The following is a 15914-nucleotide window of genomic DNA, read 5'->3' as shown; positions in this document are numbered from 1 at the left end:
GTTGTCTCCATGATGTCCCACTGGATTTCACACTACTATAATCACACTACAGTTGATTTTGTCTTTGTCATAAAACATCCACCCTGGTAGAATTTTTTTAAATCACCACCACCACCAGGTGTCCACCTCACTCAGGCCTTGAATCACAATGTTAACAAGGCAGTCAGAGACTGCAACATCCCGCGACACCCCTGAATTCAAGATTTTACTCATGCCTACTTTCATAATGGTCGCAGCAATGAATTCATTTGTGCCTGTGGCTTTCTGGAAATTTTGCATTTTGTTTTGTGATTATATCTCATCAGATTTCAGACATGTGTACCTAAAAAGGTATAAAAGTGAAAAATTGACCTTAACCTAGTTTTTCAAGGTCAAGGTTGTGATCTAATTTTCATCCCCTTGCCTCCCTGAATATAAAACCTTTTTGTTTCTTCTATTTTATTTGGTTTTGCAAAATTTTTTTTACAAAAGTTGAAATTTACCTTGACCTAGTTTTAAGGTCAAGGTCATCATCTCATTTTCATCCCCTTTGCCGCCCAAGTAATGCTTCTTCTTTCATCGTTTTATCTGCAACGGTCGTGAAGATACTTGGTGGACGGATGAACACACAAACCCTGACAATTACAATACATCATAAGTATCAAAAAAAAATTTTTTTAAATCTGGCCTCAGAATATCAGTTGCTAAACAAAGAATCTGTCCCTGTTCATAGACTCAGATCCAGTGGGGCCTGTTTCACTTCCTTTATGAGTACATGTACGTATGGATGAAACTCCTGTGTAAACCACTACAACATGTTGAAGTTGAAAACCTGGATGTCATCATAAAAATCCCAGGGCAAGTAAACAAAAAAATGGGCCAAACAGTACCTTTTGTTTTTTAACTGAATTGCTTGAGTGGTTCTAATGATTTTGTCCTGCATTAACTTTAAATAATTTAGTTTGAATTAAATAAATTTGAATTTAAATAGAAACTGTTGATAACCAAATCTGCTTTCTAGTAGATGTGAAGAAAGTTTTATATGAAACCTAAACCAGAGATTGGCTCAAAACAGGTGATCACATTGTGAGAGGAGTCTAAGCTGAACATGAAACTATCTTGAATAAGGTGTTTCCTGTCTAACAAATGTTATGGAGAAATCTAGCCTGTAGGTGCACGGGTTTATGGTGAAATTATGTAAATAGGAGTGTTGTGTATAAATAGGAACGTAAGTTCTGTGGAGAATGAACCATTTGATCTCAGAACACTTATAAAACAAAGAGTGAGTTAAATAATACTTCAACTCTGGAGTTGGATTTCTGGAGTAAAAATTCCCCGTAACACCTTAGGGTTTGTCATGCCCATACAGTGAAGTATTTTGTAAACTAAAACTGGCAAGAAAATACTCAACCTGATTGGTGTGGTGATCATTTTATATTAATTTATCCATCTATCCATCTTCCACCGCTTATCCGTAGTCGGGTCGCGGGGGCAGCAGCTTCAACAGGGAGCCCCAAACTTCCCTTTCCCCGGCCACATCCACCAGCTCTGACTGGGGGATCCCAAGGCGTTCCCAGGCCAGTGTTGAGATATAATCCCTCCACCTGGTCCTGGGTCTACCCCGAGGTCTCCTCCCAGCTGGACGTGCCAGAAACACCTCCCTAGGGAGGCGCTCCAGAGGCCTCAGCACCAGATGCCCAAACCACCTCAACTGACTCCTCTCCATGCGGAAGAACAGAGGTCCACTCTGAGCCCCTCGCGAACAGCAGTGTTTCTCACCTTATCTCTAATAGAGACACCAGCTATCCGCCTGAGAAAGTCCATTTCAGCCGCTTGTATCTGCAATCTCGTTCTTTCGATCATTACATTAATTTAGAACAATATTAATGCTTCCCTCTCAAATAATTATCAAACATGGTGGGTCTGAATAAATATACAGCTTTAAGTAAATATGCACAAAAGAAGTGATGCAGAGCATGCCTAGAAGTGAGAGACTTGTCATTGGTGCAGACTTCAATGGACATGTTGGTGCAGGTAAGAGGTGATGAGGAAGTGATGGGCAAGTTTGGTATCCAGGAGAGGAATGCAGAAGGACAGATGGTAGTTGATTTTGCAAAAAGGATGGAAATGGCTTTAGTGAATACTTCCTTCCAGAAGAGGCAGGAACATAGGGTGACCTGTAAGAGTGGAGGCAGGAGCACACAGGTAGCCTACATCTTGTATAGACAGTGTAACCTGAAGGAGATCAGTGACTGCAAAGTAGTGGTAGGTGAGAGTGTAGCCAAACAGCATAGGATGGTGGTGTGCAGGATGACTCTGGTGGTGAGGAAGATGAAGAGGACAAAAACAGAGCAAAAGACGAAATGGTGGAAGCTGAAGAAGGAAGAGTGTTGCATGACTTTTAGGAAGGAGTTAAGACAGGCTCTGGGTGGTCAGGAGGTGCCTCCAGATGACTGGACAACTGCAGCTAATGTGATCAGGGAGACAGGTAGGAGAGTACTTGGTGTGTCATCTGGAAGGAAAGTAGATAAGGAGACTTGGTGGTGGAATGAGGAGGTACAGGAGTGTATACAGAGAAAGAGGTTAGCTAAGAGGAAGTGGAACACTGAGAGGACTGAAGAGATTAGTACAGGGAGATGCAGCATAAGGTGAAGGTAGAGGTAGCAAAGGATAAACAAGAGGCTTATGATGACTTGTATGCTAGGTTGGAGAGTACAGAGGGAGAAACTGATCTATACCGGTTGGCAAGACAGAGATGGGAAGGACGTGCAGCAGGTTAGGATGATTAAGGATAGGGACGGAAGTCTATTGACAGGTGCCAGTAGTGTGATGGGATGATGGAAAGAGTACTTTGAAGAGTTGATGAATGTGGAAAATGAGAGAGAACAAAGACTAGAAGAGGTGACTGTTGTGGACCAGGATGTAGCAAAGATTAGTCAGGATGAAGTGAGGAGGGCATTGAAGAGGATGAAGAGTCGAAAGGCAGTCGGTCCTGATGATATACCTGTAGAGGTATGGAAGTGTCTAGGAGAGGTGGCGGTAGAGTTTCTGACTGGGTTGTTCAACAGGCTCTTAGATAGTGAGAAGATGCCTGAGGAATGGAGAAGTGTGCTGGTGCCCATTTTTAAGAACACGGGAAATGTGCAGAGTTGTGGCAACTACAAAGGAATAAAGCTGTTGAGCCATACAATGAAGTTATGGGAAATAGTAGTGGAAGCTAGACTAAGGGCAGAAGTGAACATTTGTGAGCAGTAGTATGGTTTCATGCCAAAAAAGAGTACTACAGATGCAGTATTTGCTTTGATGATGTTGATAGAGAAGTACAGAGAAGGCTAAACGGAGCTGCATTGTGTTTTCGTAGATCTGGAGAAAGCTTATGACAGGGTGAACAGAGAGGAACTGTGGTATTGTATGAGGAAGTCTGGAGTGGCAAAAAAGTATGTTAGAGCGGTGCAGGACATGTGTGAGGACTGTAAGACAGTGGTGAGGTGTGCTGTAGGTGTCACAGAGGAGTTCAAGGTGGAGGTGGGACTGCATCAGGGATCAGCTCTGAGCCCCTTCTTGTTTGCCATGGTGATGGACAGGCTGACAGACGAGGTTAGACAGTAATCTCCATGGACTATGATGTTTGCAGATGACATTGTGATCTGCAGTGAGAGCAGGGAAGAGGTGGAGGAGAAGCTAGAGAGGTGGAGGTTTGTCCTGGAAAGGAGAGGAATGAAGGATTGCCGCAGTAAGACAGAGTACATGTGTGTGAATGACAGGGACCCAAGTGGAAGAGTGAGGTTACAGGGAGATCAAGAAGGTGGAGGATTTTAAGTACTTAGGATCAACGGTCCAGAGCAATGGAGAGTGTGGAAAAGAGAAGAAGCGTGTACAGGCAGGATGGAACGGGTGGAGAAAAGTGTCAGGTGTGATGTGTGATAGAAGAGTTTCAGCTAAAATGAAAGGAAAGGTGTACAAAACTTCTGGTGAGACCAGCGATGTTGTTTGGTCAAGAGACAGTGTCACTGAAGAAAAGACAGGAGACAGAGCTGGAGGTAGCAGAGATAAAGATGCTGAGGTTCTCTTTGGGAGTGACCAAGGATAGGGTCAGGAATGAGTACATCAGAGGGACAGCACATGTTAGAGGTTTTGGAGATAAAGTCATACGGGCCAGACTGAGATGGTTTGGACATGTCCAAAGGAGAGATAGTGAATATATTGGTAGAAGGATGCTGAGTTTTGAACTGCCAGGCAGGAGGCCTAGAGGAAGACCAAAGAGGAGGTTTATGGATGTAATGAGGGAGGACATAAAGGTAGTTGGTGTGAGAGAAGAGGATGCAAAGGACAGGGCTAGATGGAGGCAATTGATTCGCTGTGGCGACCCCTGAAGGGAAAAGCCGAAAGGAAAAGAAGTAAATATGCACAAAAAAACATGATTCAACAAAATTTATTTTTGTAACCGTACACAACTGATTGAAACAAATTTTCAATAGAGCAAACATTCAATAAGTGCTTTAATGTGAATTGTTAGTGTGACTGTGTGTGTGGGTGTGTGTGTGGGTGTGTGTGTGTGTGTGTGCACGCGCACATGTGTGGGGTTGGGGGGGGGTGCATACAACTTTTTTTTAATCTTGCATTTGGAGCCGTGTTAGTATAAGAGATTTTAGTAGAAAGATTAAGAAACCAGTATAAAATTTGGTGGAACTGGCCTTTGGTTATTTTCGTTTGGTGCCCTCCAGTGCCCTATTGTGGTACATAAATTCCAAAAAGTACATTCTAGACTGGCCCATAAAAAATTGATTCTAAATCACCACAAATAATCAGGTTGGGTATTCTGTCATGTTAAATATTTCACAAGTGTGGAACGAAGCAGATTATTAAACTACTGTAAACCACATCCGTCTCATCCAGTACTATTGAAAGAGAGCTGTGGTGATGTGGTGAACAGTATGTGGAAGGGAAAACATCTTGGTCTCCACTGCTGTCCAGTGATACCACGTATCATACATATGAAGAACAGTGAGAAATGATGTGTTGAACAATTTATTGACATAAGATGTGGAACTGTGACAATAACCAATCAATTATAACAGCAATGCTGCAAAAATATTCTATTTCACATGATGCTCTGACAGCTCTGCGCATATTGCTGGCAACAGCTTGGTACACACTGATACTTAGTCGTATATAAAGTTATGCAGTGCAAAAACATTGCTGCTTAAAGCCATGACAAAGATGTAGTTGGAAGGTGAGTATTTAAATGGGTAAAATTCCCACCCTAATTGGAAAAAAAAAATGATAAAATGACAATTTATCTCAAACAAGCACGGATAAATATTTTAATTATATGTTGGAAAATAGTGTCATCAACACAGCTGATACTCAAAAGGGCTATTTCTGTTGAAGAGACAGTTTCAACTCATTTTCTTGATCTTAGCAATACATTTTAATTTCTTACGTACACAAACTATACCATCACATTACCACACTGTACAAAGCAACTCTGGGCTTGGGGGCACATTTACCCTAATGTTCTATAACACTATCAACACCAACATTAAAAGGTTCTGTTGATACCTATGGTGCTAAAAAATGGAAATAAGCCAGTATTTAGGTTGAACATGGACACTTGGTCCTGTGAGATGAGTTTGATTGACTTGCCACAGGTTTATTTTGGATTGACGTTACAAAAGATTACAAAAACAACAATGGCATTAAAATAAAAACATTCAAGCGCACTTGAGAATTTTAACTATTGAAAAAATAAGAAGCACACAGAGGTAGATGCACATTAAACAGGAATGAGAATGAAGGTAAAGCCTTGTGGAACTATGGAGTTGCAGTTATCAGGGCTACAACAAAAAGAAATCACATGGAGTGAACAAGCAGTTATCGTTCAGTGGCACTGGTGTGTTAACGCATGAAGAAGGTGGTGTGTGTAGTGGTTCCAAGCTCACGAGCCAAGACTTTAACGTTCAAATAATGGAAATAAACTATTTATGGAGGAATTTAAATCAACACTTCACTAGACGGAGTGTATGAATAAATGGATTCCTCACCACACCAGACTTCATCATTTACATAACAAGGAAATATATGGCAATGGGAAGGTGTTTGATGGTGGCAGTGTTTTTCTTTTGGCTATTAGAATCCTCCATTGTATCCATTTTATGTTTGATGCACCTGTAAGAACTTGAAATCGTGGTTTGAGCAAGAGCCAAATATTATAAGGACATTCAGCTGAGGATGAGGTGAAGAATCAGGATTTAGCAGTGACTACAGAGTTTACTCGTGTAATTTCTGCGTGACATTCTCTTCAGCCACTTCTTTAATTGCTTCGCTATGTTACACACATACGAAGGAAAAAGGAATGTTTCTTCATGCATAACAAAATCATGTGTGAATACACCATGTGATCCATACAGGTCAACATTCTGCCAGAGAAGACAGTCTTGGTTACATCTCTTTGCGCACTGAAGGCAAAAGGAAATGATCACACTGGAATCATTCTGTAGCTAAAACTGGAGTTAAACAAGTGAAGACTACAGAGGAGCCACAAACAGTACAAAACAAACAATGTTATCTCACTCAAGCTATTTAACCATCAGTCACATTTTTATAACATTAAGACACAAAGTTAAGGAGGGAATTGGAGTGGTAAATATAAAATGAGGAGTGTATAACAAGATTTAATAATGCTCTGAACTACCAAAATCAAGGAAACACAAACAAGGACTAATTTCCCTTCAGTTCTATATAAAGAACTACAGCAAGATATCAAATGTTTGTTTTACCGTCAGTTGCCTTGTTGCTTTTATAGAAGCAAACTGAATCCAATAACCCAAATTATTTTATCCGTTATGGTTTTTGAATCCACTGTTTTAGCAGTTCGCTGTAGATAACAGAAAAGATAAAACACTGTTGCTTGTTGTTAGAATGAAGCCGAGTAATCACTGAGAGCAAGTCAGTTCTTCAGCACAGAGTCGTACATCTGGTAGACATACTGAGAAACCTCAGGGGCCCGACACTTGAGAGACAGCTGTGGAATAGAGTTACACCGTGAGACATCATCACTACTGTGTGCTAATAGCAGCAAGAAAAGAAGCATTGACAATAATACTACAATTGATAATAATAATAATAATAATAATGATAATATGGAATGCATGGTTTACACATGGATAATAAATATGGGTAATAACTGATTATCATGTCATTCTGTTTTAAGTCATTGGTGCTGTCACAGTCGAAACTACTGCTGCTGCCTTTCTTTGATTTTATATGTTTGTGTTACAAAATTTAAAGACATAAATATCTAAATGATCTTGGAACTACGTTATGACATTCATTCAAAAAATTAGGTTTAACTTATGAATCAAATTTTTTTTTTAAAAATTCCAGTTGCAGCCAACATGCAATAATTCAATGTACAGATGCTGCTTGTCGAAGACTTTTCAGTTACCGTAGAACAATTCATTTGGAACAAGTTGACATAACCTCACAGTCAACTGGATTTGATATTGAATTGTTGGTGTTTTTTCACCTCCATACAGACCATATGACATGGTTTTCAAAACTAAGTTTCTTTGTTTCATTTCCTTAGTGAATGCAGTGGATTGGGTTTGACATCTAATTGTCACCTAGAATCATATGTAGACAGTTCATGCAAAGAAATGCATAACTGGAGGGGGAAACACACATAAAAGCTGTTAGCAATTGTTGAGGACTCTACCGTATAGTTTGGGTTGCCAGGTTGGATACGGAGCTCTGCCAAAATCCATATGCCATTGGTCAGCTTGAGGGACTGGTAGAGCATATCCTGTCCTTCTACGTTTCTTTTGGCAATTGTGTAGATGTTGTTATTCTGCAGTTTCCCTGACACTGTGTCTGCAAGAGCAGAATCAAAGTCAAGTCAGAGCAACGGTCATAACCTAGAGGTTAGAATCACTGTTGAAGCCATAATAACTACAGGTACTAATACTAGAGCACACCTCAGCATTGATTAAAGGGAAAAAAGATTTATTGGGGAACTGGCAGTAAATTAGGTGTGTTTGGAAGACTACACCAAGTATTCTACAACATGAGTCATCCTGCTGCCAGGACAACAGCATCATGATTGTGGGTAGACTCTAAAAGTTGTTGTCCTTCAAGCAAAGAAGAAGAAACGTTGAAGTATCCCAAGACAGACATGTTGGCGGAGGAAAAACAAACAGAAAGGCATTTAGGGACATTTCATGAGTTGTGGCTGGATATACAGTTAGAAGGTCCAAACATGCGGTGATTCTGGTATCAGAGTCTGAATGTTACTCTCTACGGCCCCCCCTGACAGTCACTGTTTACATCTACACATCACAAGTTCAAATAAATCACTACATGTATGGAAGGCAAGATTTTTTTTCTTGCTTAATGCTGTCAAGCTTTTGTCTTTAGGTGACCAGTTTTAGTGAAGACAAGTCCTTAGAAGAACAATCCAAGAAATTCCCTGCTACATTAAAATGGGTATAAGTACAGTCACTCCATAAACTTCCTTGTCATTGGAATGTATAAAAATAAAACATTCATTTTTTTTGTGTGAACCAGAGATATGTTCTAATTTGTCTGTAAAAAAGTGTTTGTTTATTCACAAGACTAAGTACCTGCATTTAGGTGGCACTCCTTGATTTGGTACTGGAGCTCGTTCTCATTAGGGATGTCTTTCCAGGTAGCCAGGAACACCTGTCGCTCTGAAAATTGTTATAAAGACAAGAATTAAAGTAGTGAGTAATATTGGAGCAATATTACTCACAACTTAATGTCCGATTCACACATAAAAAAATGGCATGTAAGTTACCATTTGAAATATGTAGCCGTCACAGTAAAGAGTTCTGGTTTGAAGGTCCCATATCACCCTGTTTTTAATTCATGTCACACAGCTGCCAGAGACATTCCTCTGTCAGTGCCTGCTACACACCACTCTTTATGTGGTGCCACCATGCACACATATTTATGCGCACATGAACACTGCCAGCTATGGTCACTTTTACAATTTGTAACTTCTACTACTTATTTATCTCTTAGGGTTTGTGGAAGACAAAAATAGATTCAAGTCAGCCATTCAAGTCAGCCACTACAAGGAACACGCATGACGTACATGATGTGCTAACGCAGTGCACATCATTAATAGATCAGTTATTTCTGTACAATAAAGGCACTTCATCTTCTTGTGCTCACTGCCTTCTAAGTCTTAGTGAAGTCACACAAATATGAAGTTCTGACTGTCTGCTGCACCATGTGATCAAAACTGACTGCATCAATTTATCATTCCACAGGTGTCCTCTGTTTAAAATTCTTTGATGGGTACCACCAGGCTTGAAACGAACTGTAGGGAAAAAACTCAATGTGCTGCTGTTATATAAAGTTGTAGGGTGACATACCCATTTTTCCATCCTCGACAAAGAATATATTGAGAGGGATGAGTACACTGAAGTAGAAGACGTCAATGCTGTTCTTCACAGCCACCTGTAGACAAGGAAACAAAAGACAAGGACGATCACAGATTATCTGTACTTCTCAACTAGCGAATAGTACTGTAATTTCAGTTAAACCTGTCTAAGACTACACGGGACTGAAGAAAAGTGTCCACTTTGGACAGGTGGTTAGGGTTCTGGAGACAGCACCAAGTCAGTATGTTGTCTCACAGAAAAACTCTTCAAAAACATTCATTTGATTTCCTCTTTTCCTGTCAGTCAAGCTTTCTGCTCTTCCTGCTTAGAGTGCTATTGTTGCAGTTGTCCAAGTATTCCGTTCTTCTCCTGAGAAACTAAATGAAAGTTACTCGGAAAGGTTCCTCTTTATGCCGTTAATTATAAAGATTGCTAAACGGCACTTATTGTGAGCAGGTGGTTAATTATAAAGACAAGGATTGACTCTCAGAGCTAAGAATAATTCAGAATTTCACCGTTTAAGGGGACAATTCTCTTATCTGTGGTATTTTCATGTAAATTTAGTACAGAGGGAGGATGAGGAGTGTTGTCCATCTTTATAAAAAGTGGTGTGTCACTACCAGATTTAGTAACCCTCAAAGCGGAGTACTGTTTGTGTAAGCATGTGAACTAACTGGAACAGTAAATTACTCCACTTATATCAGCTTATTTCATCACAATTATTTTATATGTATTATTTATTAAAGATGGATGATTGTACAGTTGCATTTAATTGAACTTCAGTGACGTGACGCAACCTTACACGACATGACAACTGAGGACTTCGGTACCTGCAGATTATTGAGTGGGTCCATCTTCATGACTGGCCCAATCGTATTGATTGGCAAAGAGACGTCAATACTCTGGCTTGGCATCAGCGGAGTGTGAATGGGTAGAGAACTTGTAGGGATCATCCCAAAACTACATAAAGAAAAAAAAAAAAAACACTGACTGCCAGTACCTGTGTTCAGTTTCTATTTAATGTTTATTGTACACCAAAATTCTGAGGTTTCACTTCTTAAAATTAAAGCATGAAATGATGACCATTTCCGGAGTCATTTCACTGACCTGTTTTTGTTGAACTGGACAGCAAAGTCGGTCATGTGCTGCAGGGCCTTGTTGGTGAACGTCATGTCCATGTACATGTGGCCCTGACGGCGAGAGAACGTACCGGAGATCTCCAGTCCCTTCGCTTTAACCGCAGGGAGCCACACCTAGAAAAAGTCCTGGTGTGGTCAGTTCTACAGGTAGTATGGTACATACTTTTAAACATGTACACATTTTATCAATACACAAGGTTGGAAATGCCTCTCACTGTTGATCTAATTGCACAACGTTGAAAATGTTATTCAATTTGTGTTTCTTTGCAACTGCATTGTGCAATTGTACTTCACTTCTGGATACTGCATTAATCATGTAATCAGAGCACAAGATTTATGAGGCTGTCTAAATGAAGTCTGCATGCTATACTGACTGATGTCATGTCATCCATTATTCAAGTCACGCCTGGTGCAGATGCTGATGGTTGAAGTGTGAACTCACTGCTTTTGGGGCCACATAGCCTCCAGTGGTGATGGCCATGCCTGTGGAAAGCTCAAACAGATCATTGAGGCCACTGCTGACAGCAGGCGGTGCAGGTGTGGGTGACGGAGCAAAGGTATTGGGAACAGAAGAAGGAATGAAGTTCTGCCCCACCTAAAGCAATCACAGTAAATACACACAATCTCTGTCAAAACAATTTTAGCAAGCATCGCTCGCAAGGTGACAATTTGCCCTACAGTGCGCCCTCGCGCATTAACGCTTGCGACTTCACCTCATGGCGGGATTTTTGTTAGGCAGTCACGTGATACCTTACGTGCATTCTATTGGCTGACGGCAACCGGAAGTGCGCTCGGTTCCGTGTGTTTCAGACTTACGTGAGTGAAAATGTGCTTTAAACAGTCTATCAGAGTGTGGGAAAAGGTAATACAGATAGAAGGTAGTTTAATATCAGTATGGGGAGGTTCATAAAAGTTCAAATTATCGTAAATATAAGATAGTTTGTCGCTCGATTGCAGAATTTGTTAATCACGTGGGGTTCCTGGAACGCATTGACCGCAAAGAACAAGGGCACACTGTACACATAGGAAGATGATCTAAAGGCATATCCAAAGAAAGAAAACAATGAATCAAACATTTATAGAAATATACTACTTGTTAGCTACAGCAAACTGTGTGATTAGTCAAAGTTTTTATGAGACAGATGGTGTGAGAACATCCAATGTGAGGTCAACAGCGTTACCATTACCAGTAGGTTTTGTGTTTTAGCCCATTAATAGTGCTTCAATTAATTCAAATACTTTAAGCGAAGACTGTAACTTAAAAGATATGAAATCCATTTCAATAATAAGATGCTGATATATTTTCCAAACGTGTCATCATTTATGTTATACGAAATGTATTAAAGAGCTGAAAAAGATCATGTAAGCTTTGCTTCTGATCCATGAATCATCGATCCAGACTGTCAGATATACAGTACACTGGGTTTGGGGTGGTTTATGGATATGAGTTCCTGGTGTGGTATTAGTATATTTATGTCATGTAACTGATACTGTATGAACTGTCATACATCAACATTTCTGCAAAATCACATGACAGTCTAATTTCAACTTGCTAATACTTTAGTTCCCATCATCCAGCCTTCTACAACCATGCCTCATGCCCTGTGTGTGTGTGTGTGTGTGTGTGTGTGTGTGTGTGTGTGTGTGTGTGTGTGTGTGTGTGTGTGTGTGTGTGTGTGTGTGTGTGTGTGTGTGTGTGTGTGATAACTTACAGCTAGAGTAGGCAAATAATGTCCCCTACAGGGAATTAATAAACTTTCTTCTTCTTAATTAAGTCTTAGAAGAATAGTTTCTAAGAGATAAAATCAAAATAATTAAATCTGACTGCATAGGATTTTTTACAATGAGATAGCTTTAAGTAACACTGAGGATATCATTAAACAAAATTAAAGAAGAAAATCTGAAGAAGAAAACATAAACCAGGTGTAAAAGAGTTCATATTAATGTCCAAATTGGACTTGCAATCCTCTTTTCTATGACCTGCTTGAAATTTGCTCCATCTAGTTCATGCATATTCTACTGAGATCAACATTCCAAGTAATAAATTGGGCTAAAACATGCAAAACACTAGTGTGGTCTTCTAAAAGAAATGTGAAGAATGAGTCAGAGAATTCCTTGTTTAAAAACTTGGCAAAGCTGGTTTGTGGATTAAAAACCGGAAGCATGCAGCATGCAGACAAGCAGACTGCAAAACAGAAGGGCTTGACTTACTGCTGGACTTCCCCCAACACCTCCGCCCAGGTCTCCCCCCAGCTACAGTAGAGAAGACAGGCCCCCAAAGACAGCATACAAACACACAAACATAGACAGAGACAGAGACTTCCTTAGCAACCGCAACCCATCAGGAGCAGCCATCACTTTCTTGGAAAATAGGAACTCCATGTGGTTTCTTATACAATAAAATAAGATTTTATAAGTCTGAAAGAAGATTTTTAAGAGTTCCAATAACACCAGCAGTTTACAAAGTAAAACAACATCATAAGGCTCATTGTGTGTTGTTCCATGTTAACAATAAGCACCAAATTTATTCACGATTGTAAAATATTTAACACAAAACACAAAATTTAATTCTACTTCAATAAATTTTTGTCTTGTTAAACAAACCAACAGATTCAGCGAAAGACAAATGATTTTTAATTACATCCTGTGAAGCGGTGATGTATTGTAATTGTCAGTGTTAGTGTATCCGTCCATCCGTCCACCAAATATCTTTACAACCGTTGCAAATAGAAAGATGAAACAGCTGAAATCTTTGAGATAGCTTTTGCATCCTTCCCTGAAACCATGATAGTGAACAATCTTTGTTTTTGACAGTTGTTTTGAGGCTCCCCTGTTGCCACTTTTCATAGAAAATGGACAGAGGACAACAACTGGTGGCCGACAGCAATTGGCCACCATAAATATCCTTTCTCAAGATTGGCTTCACCTTTGTTATTAGGTCAGAGTCAATGAGCTTACTGAACAAATTTTGTGTTTCAATAGTTACTGCCAAAGGTATTCAAATCAATAAACAACAAGGGTGCCAAAATGTATGCACCGGCCTACTTTTGTTGAAATTATTATTGTACACTTTCTGGAAATCCTATAAACTTCATTTGACTTCTCAAATATCACTCTATTTGTCTGCTATTATATTATATACAGTATTTAACTGAATTGCCAAAACTTTTTCATACCACTCTTCTTCTTTTCCTTTTGGCTTTTCCCTTCAGGGGTCGCTACAGCGAATTAATTGCCTTCGTCTAACCCTGGCTTCTGCATCCTCTTCTCTCACACCAACTACCTTCATGTCTTCTTTCATTACATCTATGAACCTCCTCTTTGGTTTTCCTCTAGGCCACCTGCCTGTCAGTTCAAAACTTAGCATCCTTCTACCAATACTATCTCTCCTCTGGACATGTCCAAACCATCTCAGTCTGGCCTCTCTGACGTTATCTCCACAACCTCTAACATGTACTGTCCTTCTGATGTACTCATTCCTGATCCTATCCATCCTGGTCACTCCCAAAGAGAACCTTGGCATCTTCATCTCTGCTACATCCAGCTCTGTCTCCTGTCTTTTCCTCAGTGATACTGTCTGTAGACCAAACAACATTGCTGGTCTCACTAGTTTGGTACACCTTTCTTTTCATTTTAGCTGAAACTCTTCTATCACACCTGACACTTTTCTCCACCCGTTCCATCCTGTCTGTACACGCTTCTTCACCTCTTTTCCACACTCTCCAGGACTGCTCAGGACTGTTGACCCCAAGTACTTAAAATCCTCCACCTTCTTGATATCTTCTCCCTGTAACCTCACTCTTCCACTTGGGTCCCTCTCATTCACACACATGTACTCTGTCTTACTGCGGCTACCGTTCATTCCTCTCCTTTCCAGGACAAACCTCCAGCTCTCTAGCTTCTCCTCCACATGTTCCCTGCTATCACTACAGATCACAATGTCATCAGCAAACATCATAGTCCATGGGGATTCCTGTCTAACCTCGTCTGTCAGCCTGTCCATCACCATAGCAAACAAGAAGGGGCTCAAACTGAACGACTTCCGACCGGTGGCGCTCACATCGCATTTGATTAAGACTCTGGAGCGGCTCTTCCTCAATCTCTTCAGGCCTCAGGTGAAACATGCTGAGGACTCTTTGCAGTTTGCCTACCGGGAAAAGGTCAGCGTGGAAGACGCCATCCTCCACATGCTACACCGAGCCCATTTGCATCTGGACAAGGAAAGCGGCACTGTGAGGATCCTTTTTCTGGATTTTTCAAGTGCCTTTAACACCATCCAGCCCTGTATACTACAGGAAAAACTCCTACAAATGCGAGTGGCCTAGTTGATTGGATCCAAGACTACCTCACCAATAGACCACAGTTCATCAGGCTAAAGGATGCCACGTCTGATACTGTGGTCAGCTGCATCGGTGTTCCACAGGGGACTGTCTTGTCCCCAATCCTCTTCTCCCTGTACACTGCGGACTTCTGCTACAACTCAGAACTGTGTCACATCCAGAAGTACACAAATGACACAGCTATTGTGGGATGTATCAGGGACAATGAGGAGGAGGAGTATAGATGCCTGCTGAAGGACTTTGTTGACTGGTGTCACAGCAACAGCCTACAGCTCAACACCTCCAAAACTAAAGAGCTGGTCATTTACTTCAGGAGGGACATACCCCAGCCTAGACCAGTTCTGATAGGAACGGAGGAGGTGGAGATTGTGCAGACCTATAAATATCTTGGACTGTGGCTGGACAACGAGCTACACTGGACCAGCAAAACGAGGCAGCTGTACAAGAAAGCACAGAGCAGGATGTACTTTCTGAGGAGGCTGAGGATATTCAACATCTGCAGGAAGCTCCTTTGGATGTTCTATCAGTCTGTGGTGGCCAGCATCCTGTCGTTGCAGTGGTTTGTTGGGGAGGGAGCGTGACTAAGGCGGATCTCTCCAGGCTGGAAAAGCTGATCAGACAGGCCAGCTCGGTGGTCGGGATGAAGCTGGACCCTCTGGCAACGGTGGAGAAGAGAACCTTGGACAAACTGCTGGACATCATGGACAATGTCAGCCACCCTCTCCACACCGTAGCAAACAACCAGAGAAGCCTAAGCAGCCAGAGGCTGCACCTCCCAACATGAAGGACAAACAGGCTTAAGAACTTGTTCATCCCCCGAGCCATTAAACTGCTCAACTCCTCTATGGGAGAGATAAAGAAGAGAGTCCACACAAGAGCTGAGGGATGACACAAACAATGCACCAAAAACAATACAAACACTATAGACATTTCAATATACCCATACTTAACTAGGCCTGTTTATTTTTATTTCCATACCTATTTAAGGGTTTTTTGTATTTGTATGTTCTTGATGGGTTATTTATTAATCTTTCTATTTGGTGTTGTAT

At 40.9% G+C, this 15914-nt stretch overlaps 1 protein-coding gene across 3 annotated transcripts in view; it reads right to left on the bottom strand.

Annotated features, from left to right (window-relative positions):
• Positions 1 to 5607: 5607 nt before the first annotated feature.
• ap2b1 (adaptor related protein complex 2 subunit beta 1) overlaps positions 5608 to 15914 on the bottom strand; it is a 36536-nt gene continuing 26229 nt past the window's right edge. Inside the window, exons 15-22 of one of the 3 annotated variants that reach the window (XM_068330769.1) lie at positions 12737 to 12778; positions 10968 to 11120; positions 10494 to 10639; positions 10217 to 10346; positions 9378 to 9462; positions 8601 to 8687; positions 7697 to 7851; positions 5608 to 7003 (exon numbers count right to left, since the gene is read on the bottom strand). In XM_068330769.1, coding sequence (XP_068186870.1) covers positions 6929 to 7003; positions 7697 to 7851; positions 8601 to 8687; positions 9378 to 9462; positions 10217 to 10346; positions 10494 to 10639; positions 10968 to 11120; positions 12737 to 12778 — 873 coding nt within the window. In that variant the 3' untranslated portion in view covers positions 5608 to 6928. The other 2 variants (XM_068330770.1, XM_068330772.1) reach the window with 2 other exon arrangements.

Source organism: Antennarius striatus, chromosome 13, assembly GCF_040054535.1.
Source record: "Antennarius striatus isolate MH-2024 chromosome 13, ASM4005453v1, whole genome shotgun sequence".
NCBI lineage: Eukaryota > Metazoa > Chordata > Actinopteri > Lophiiformes > Antennariidae > Antennarius > Antennarius striatus.
This window is presented reverse-complemented; position numbering and strand designations above follow the sequence as displayed.